Source organism: Malaya genurostris, chromosome 3 (genome assembly GCF_030247185.1).
Source record: "Malaya genurostris strain Urasoe2022 chromosome 3, Malgen_1.1, whole genome shotgun sequence".
In the NCBI taxonomy this organism is placed as follows: Eukaryota; Metazoa; Arthropoda; class Insecta; order Diptera; family Culicidae; genus Malaya; species Malaya genurostris.
Genome location: NC_080572.1, coordinates 268963706 through 268971738, shown reverse-complemented (window position 1 = coordinate 268971738; position 8033 = coordinate 268963706). Strand labels below are relative to the sequence as shown.

At 39.9% G+C, this 8033-nt stretch overlaps 1 protein-coding gene across 1 annotated transcript in view; it reads left to right on the top strand.

The window, feature by feature from the left end:
• The first annotated feature begins 1501 nt into the window (after positions 1-1501).
• Positions 1502-8033, top strand: part of LOC131435173 (fatty acyl-CoA reductase wat-like) — a 54261-nt gene continuing 47729 nt past the window's right edge. Inside the window, exon 1 of the mRNA XM_058602791.1 lies at positions 1502-2397. Within this exon, the coding sequence (XP_058458774.1) occupies positions 2243-2397 (155 nt within the window). The 5' untranslated portion in view covers positions 1502-2242. The remainder of the gene's footprint in view (positions 2398-8033) is intronic.

Genomic DNA, 8033 nt, shown 5'->3' with positions numbered 1-8033 from the left:
TTCATCTAAAAAAATAGAAAATTTGCTAAGTGCCAGAGAGTCCGCGTAGAAAAAATCGCGTAACTTCGGAAATCCGCGTAAAAAAAAATCGTGTCAAATAACTGCGCAATAAAAGACGTCTGTGTATTTTTGCAAATGGTATCACGTCAATTCGATGTCGGTCAAACATAGTTTAGTGCCACTGATTTTGTTTAGTGTTTACACTGACGATTGCAGTAGTAATCAAATACAAATAATTTGTATTTGGTAGTAATTTCATTTAACAACAAAACATATACCCAAATGTATTTTATTAATCTCGACGGTTAAACAAAAGATAAACTCAAGATTACAATGCCCCATACAGTTCATCAACAAATGTTGGATCAGTAATCGTGAACCAGTGAATTTAGTAATAATGCAATGTTGTTGACCCTTGGGTAATAAGCGTCGATAAACATTGGAAAAGGACGTTAAAATTCCATAGCAACAATACAAGTTTGGGAGGAAGTAAACATTGTATGTAAACCTATCGCACACAATATTGTGTTACTTCCATTTACTTTAATTCCTCGTAAGATAAGAATATAACAAATTATACAGATTCTTAGTAATAATTCTAATTGATTCTTGCTTTCCTGTTTCAAGATCCACTCGATATGTAGCAAAATACCGCGATTTTTTTCATATTCCAACTTAAGAATAATTCTACATAAACAAACATTGTTATAGTTACGACGCATGTAGCGATTCGACGCTTGTTGTTTTGTTTCTAATAATAATTGAATTGCAACCAATTGCCAATTTCATCGAGGGGTCCAATTTAAATGGTATGTGAAAAATCATACACTAATCCATCTTGAGTTTATCTTAGGTTAAACAGCAAAGCTGTTCCTAATAAGAGGGCAGCTAAAATTATCAATGGGGGTTCCACTAAATAGCACATTTGCTTCAATTCATGTGGACATTTGGTTGCGTGGTTTCACTCCATCATCCAGTAGGCTCTGGAAATTAGGATTTTCAGCGCAATTAAAGCAGGAATGTCACTTTGTATGTTGAAAAACACTTGCATTTCCCATGCAGGAGCTGTTTGTCCTCGTAAATGCGACTGTGAATATGAACACCTCTTCAGTGTCCGGTTGCCAGGAATTACCGATTCACATACGCTCCAGTACCCAACGTACTGCGTATATACCGAAGTGTATATTCAAAACAGATAAAAAAAATCATAGCAACTCCGTGAACCGTCACCGTGCAATACGCGACCGACGACGAACGGACGCGTGAGACACAGCCAGGTACTTACGTAGAATGTACATACGCGGGTTTGGTTCCTCACTGGGTGATCGGAAATAATATTGGTAAGTACATACGCCACCGCATCGCCGGTCTATGAATGTGCCCGCTCTGCTCTGGTGAGTGACGGCGGTTGCCTCGTCGCCTCGCGGGCAGCAAGTGAGTGAGTGGCGCACATGGATCACACTAATGCTTGACAATGGAAATAGAATTACCCGCGGTGCTTAGTTTCGCAAGTCAACTCGAACGGTACACACGCACAGTGGATTCCGGTCCTGGATAATTGTTTCGTTACAAGTAACTCAGAAATATTTGTGAATTCAAAAAATCGGAACTATTTGAGGTGAACCAAAGTGGATGCACAATTGGCACTTAGCGTTACGTTCGGCGTTAGTTCAGTTTTAGTGATAGATTGCGACCTACAAGTCTTGTAGGGAAGCTCGAGTGACATTTTGTATCAACACAAAATTGTGCTTGAGAAATTCACCAACATTTCCTTGTTCAGTTGCAAAATTCCTTTCCCGACACACCAACCCTGGGAGTGTGTTCGACAAATGCCAAGAGGCGAAAGCTGATATTTTTAATTGTTGAAAGTGTTTGATTTGAATAAATAAAGCAACGGTCGTCGGAGAAGAAAAACTCCAGCACACCACCACACTCTGTTAAGCAACTCTGTTTGCTCATATCATCAGCGTACTTTTTTACTTTCGAGCTGCGTTTATTTTACGGTTTTGTCGCGCACCATACACAACTAGTTGGGTTTGTTCCATTAGCAATTAGTTTTATAGTCATTCAAGGAATCGAACAACGGTGTATTCGTAAAGCATCCAAATTAGTCGAACCACACTTGAAGTGTGATTGCCCCAACCCACCCACACCGTATTGATTCGTTTTCTCATTTTCACACAAAAGGACAAAAAAAAGTGAAGCTATTTCGTGACTCGAGAGCCCGCAAAATCTACCGAACATGAGCGTTGAAGTGGGCCGGAATAATGATCTCACGTTGACGGAAGAGAAAAAGATCACCAACACACCGGTGATGGAGTTCTACCGCGGCAAAAACGTCCTGGTCACCGGTGGAACCGGATTCATCGGTCGTCTGCTGATCGAGAAGCTGCTCAGGTGAGTCTCAACCGGCCATTCCGAACTTTCCGATCGTTAATCAGGACGACGGCGCAACATTTTCTCAATGTCAATAAAACACGCACTCCGGCAGATGGTAATTGCAGTCTGACAAATCTAATGGCCGAGTGTCACAAATTATGGCCTAATGGTTCCAGTACCGCCCTGCTCGGCTTCACCTGCTCTTGTAACCAAACTTGTAACCTTGAGGAACGTGTGGAACTACAAACGCTGGCCAAGCTGGCAAGTTATAATATATTCCGTGAAGTAGGATTACTCGTGTGCTTCATCGATTGGCAAGATCAATTAAGGAATGTGTTTTATTTATGTTTGATAACATTTACAAACTGGGACTATCAATGAACGGTGGAGACGGTTGGTCGCTTGGATAAACGGCTGCTCGGCCATCCATGGAAGTTGACCATCAATGTTAACTTCCCTCTCTGAGCAGCCTAGATAGCCGTGTAGTGTCGGTAGCGGTTTCCCAACTGCTAAGAATAACGCTACGGTCCACCTGTACCGGTGGTATAAGTCCACCAAACAGGTAAGCCGTGTGGCATCCGGCGGAATTATTTTTTACCAAGAATTGATCCACTGGTTTCCTATTCCATGTCGTAAAAGGCCACAAAAATAGGAACTCCTAAGTCAAGGTGTATTTCCGTGCCGATGGCTGAATGGCTGCAGGAGGTTAAACATTGCAGTCGTGAACGGAATATCTTGGGTTTTTCCCTTACTGGATACACGCAATGCTTAGCAATCAACTTCTTTGATCATCGCTTCGGTAGGCCAGAGATTAGAAAGCTGAGTGTCTGTGGGTGTCCTCAAGGTGGTGTACTATCCCCACTTTTATGGAACCTAGTCGCTGATGGTTTGTTAAGGAAACTTTATAACCTTGGATTTCCGACTTATGGTTTTGCCGACGATTATCATATATTGATGACCGGTATAAGCATTAACACTCTCTTTGATTTAATGCAGCAAGCCCTGCGATCTGTTGAACAATGGTGTTGTCAGGTTTGGATTATCTGTAAATCCGGGCAAAACATCAATGGTGCTTTTCACTCATCGTAGGATAATTACAGGAGCTCGTCCGTTGCAGTTCTTTGGTTCAGGGGTCACTGTGGTCGATCAAGTTAAATACGTCGGGGTTATTCTTGACTCAAAACTGAATTGGTCTGCTCACATTGATTTCAGGATTAAAAGAGCTTGCATGGCTTTCGGCCAATGCAGACGAGCTTTTGGAAAATCATGGGGACTCAAACCCAGATATATTCATTGGATCTACACAACTATCGTTAGACCAATTTTAGCATATGGATGTCTTGTATGGTGGCAGAAAGGAGAAGTCGCGACAGTTCAGTCAAAGCTAAATCATCTCCAAAGGATGGTCCTAATGGCGATGACAGGAGCATTCACGACAACTCCTTCTGCTGCTCTAGAGGCGCTACTGTGCATTAAACCACTACATGTGTTCCTAAAACAAGAAGCATTATCTTGTGCATACCGTCTTAGGGTTACAGGGCTTTGGAACAGTAACCCATTAGAATATGCTACCAGTCACACTCGCTTGTGGTCTCAAATGTTTCCGTGGGATGAGTATTTACTCGCTCCTAGTGACCTAACTCTCACAAGCAGTTTTCCTTTTAAAACATTCAATGTGAGCTATCCTCTTCGTTAGGAATGATTGTCTGGTTGTCTGGAACGACAACTTGATGAACACATAGTTTGTTTTACGGACGGTTCTCTGTTGAATGGTCGTGCTGGTGCTGGTATCTACTGTCGTGAAATAGGCTGGAGCAGTCTCATTCACTTGGTAGATGCTGTACTGTGTTCCAAGCAGAAATCTACGCAATTCTGTGTGGAGTACAATCGGCACTTCAGCAGAGGATCTGTGGTAAACGTATTTATTTTTGTTCCGACAGTCAGGCAGCCTTAAAAGCACTCAGTTCGAATGACTCACGGTCGAATCAAGTGATCGCATGTCGAACTCAAATTGAAGACCTCAGCATTTCAAATGCTGTTTACTTCATATGGGTACCCGGCCATTCTGGTATTACTGGAAATGAATGGGCTGATGAGTTGGCTAGAGCTGGTGCAACGAATGATTTCGTTGGTCCTGAACCAGCTTTACCACTTTCAACTAGTTGGATAAAGCACAAGATACGTTCTTGGGCTGCATCCAAACATGCCAGCTACTGGCGCAGCTTGCAAACTTGCGCTCAGACAAAAGCATTTCTACCAGATTTAAATCTGAAAATGTCAAAGTGTCTACTGCATTTCTCCAAGTATCATTGAAGTATTCTGGTCAGAGCTCTGACTGGACATTGCAAACTCAATTATCACATGGCTACTATTCAACGTGCTGAGTATTATTCGTGTGATTTGTGTGAATGCGATTATGGTACTTCATATCATCTGATATGTAACTGTCCCGCATTGACGCAGCTACGTATCCGGGTTTTTGGTTCTCCATACATGGTTGAGTCTGTGTATGCGGAGCTAAAATTGAAGGATATTCTCTCGTTTCTCACCCAATGTGGTAAGGAGCTATAGTCAGAAGGGTTCATCGTTCTTCCTGGAGTGAATGAATCCCTTCTGTATTCACCTTAAATAGGGTTTGGCAGATTGTTTGGCATCCTCTGAGGGGTACCGAATTTACTTCTTCTCGTACATACTGCGAGTCGTTCTGCATTCTTCCGGGAGTGCAGAATGGTGTCGCTTTTGTAAGATCTCTAAATCCTCTCGGGGGTTGGAGGTTTTATTAACAGCAGACTGTTCGGGACCTCGTAGAGGTTCAGAATTTCCTTCTGCTTCCACTAAATGTGATCCTCAGCAGATTGTTCAGCATCCCTTAGGGGTGCAGAATTTACTTCTGCTTTTATGTGTTTTTGTGTCGTCAATTTTTCCCATCCTCCTAGTCCAACCCTTACCATTTCCTTTCAATCCTTCCCTCTTATATATCGGGAAAATGATGCTAAAAACAAATTGATGGCAAGGCACAAATCTCCAAATATCAAGGGGAACGTGCCATTTGAGCCAATTTGTTCTGATTCCTGATGATTCCTGTAACCTTGAGGAACGTGTGGAACTACAAACGCTGGCCAAGCTGGCAAGTTATAATATATTCCGTGAAGTAGGATTACTCGTGTGCTTCATCGATTGGCAAGATCAATTAAGGAATGTGTTTTATTTATGTTTGATAACATTTACAAACTGGGACTATCAATGAACGGTGGAGACGGTTGGTCGCTTGGATAATGTTTGTGTTGCATTCTGAGTGTGCTGCGTCATAAAATTTACCGAGATTTGATGTGGAAACTTCCACATCGCGAAGTGGTCGGGATGTCAGAATGCAGGATTTGCTTAATGACATGCAATGAGAAGATGCTTTCTTCGTCTTGGTTTACCGAGCACTCGGAAGTGCTCCAACAAAATTAGGGGAAATTAGTTTAATCGATCAAGCAACAACTTTCAGTATCTAAACGCAGTACCTACTCTAAAAGTGATTACTTCATGATATCGAAAATAGCCGACTGGGCGATCAACTCAAGTGGAAGATTAATCGTCCTTAGTGTTTTACTTACTTCTATTGAGATGCAAATTTACATGAGTTTTTCATTGTGTGTAGAGTCGAATAGTTTTTTAAGCCACTGGCAACGGATCTAATTCTATCCATAAAAAAATGGAGTGTACGATTGTATTATTTTTAGAAAATTCCACTCTCTGTGACTGGAGTTGGAAATAAAATCTCACATTCCAATTGTAAATAATTGTTCGACGTGATTCAAGGGACGTTGGAATACTATTAAAAACAACTAACCAGTAATTTCATGAAAAGATTTTAATTCGATGCCCTCCGATCATGATATTCAGTGTAAAAATTTTACAGAAAAGTCTCAGCTTTTTCATAAAAATGTTTAGAAAAAGGTTGAAAATCACGAAAGCAAACAATTATTTTATAAAATTTGTTTTGTTTTACTTTTTCTCAAACTTTACATCGGATTCAAATAATTCAAATTCATTTGATTCTTCGATCATTTGAACTTTCTCTATAGATAGGATTAATAATTGTTAAACTCCCGAAGACTGGTCGGGTTCTGGTTTGAAAAAAAAAAGGCTCGCCCGACCATCTCTAGTCAGTGTAATACACATTAAGTGAAGTGAATACGTCGACGTTCTTACTAAATAAAATGAAATTTCGGGAATTATTGACTCATTATTTTGTTATAAGAAATTACTGCAGAATGACATCGAATTCTTGTTGAAGCTTACGGGGAACATGCACTATCGGTCGCGACTTGTGAACGTTGATTTAACCCTCTGAATACCAAGGAGGTAAAAATAGTTGAAACGCTAATTTTGACTGACTATATCTTAGCTACTTTTTTAAATTTCAAAAATCGGATAACTGGACGCTGAAATATAGCCAACCAAAGTGAATGTTCCAACTTTTATTTTTCAAAAGACTTTGGTTTACACTTTTTCAGATAATTTTGGGTAGACAATTTTACTGTTAAATACTTTTAGTACATTTTATTCTTAATAAATTTACATTACAAAATTAGTGCACCATCTTATTGTATCCCCTTGGTAGTCCGCGTAATTTTTCCTTCCTTGGTATTCGAAGTTTTCAACGATTTCAGTGCAGAAAAATAAATTGACAAATTGCAAGAATTATTGAATGAAGACAGTACAATAGAGATTAGTCATTAGTAGCCAAATAATTTCTGATTATCTAGACGTCATGAGAAAAATTTAGTGGATAGGAAAATAGGATCCTAATGAGTTGAGCGATAGACAGCAGGAAAGGCGAAAAACGATGCGAAAATCTAGCTTGCACGATATAAACCTGGTTTTTTGCACCAGATCGTAACGGGAAACGAGAAATTGAGTCATTATGATTATCTTAAGGGCAGAAAATCATGGGGCGTACCTGGCTAAATTTCGACATCAACAGCAAAACCTAAGCTTTTGGTATCTTCGAAAAGATGTCTCGTACTACGGGCTTCTTAAACCAGGGTAAACTTTGAATCAGAGGTGGAAATAAGCCCATTTTGAACACAGAAATGTGAATCAAGATTTTCGATTGTGAATCAAAAAACCGAACACCGTGAATTTGATAACAAAACTAAAATTGCGACTAATTTTTAAATTGTGGAAACTGCATATTGAACAGACTAGTAGCAGACCTTATGCATACACACTCTTTTTATTGCGCTGAGACATATTTGTTTGCCAATTTTGTATCTTTGGAAAGTTTTGTGATGGGTGATAAGAATTTTTTTGTCCATTTATATGCATGAGGGTGCTCAAATTGGGGAAAATGGTCAATTTGCAACTTTACGGAACGTCCCTTAGCAGTCCTTATCATTATAGTTGGGAAAAATACCGGTTTCGTTATGGCGTTTGATAGAAACCGAGTTCGATTTCGCAACAGTTGTTTAATTCGCAATAAAATGAATACTAGATGAAATGTTTATGAAAATATTAGTTTGGATCATAATCACATTAATAATGGTAATTGAACAGTTTTCACTGCAAAGCCGTGGTATTACATTTCTTTAGTGGAATTTGACCTTCTGTTAACGCTATTTGACAAGAATTTGATTTATAAAAGTGACGGGGGCGCAGTATTT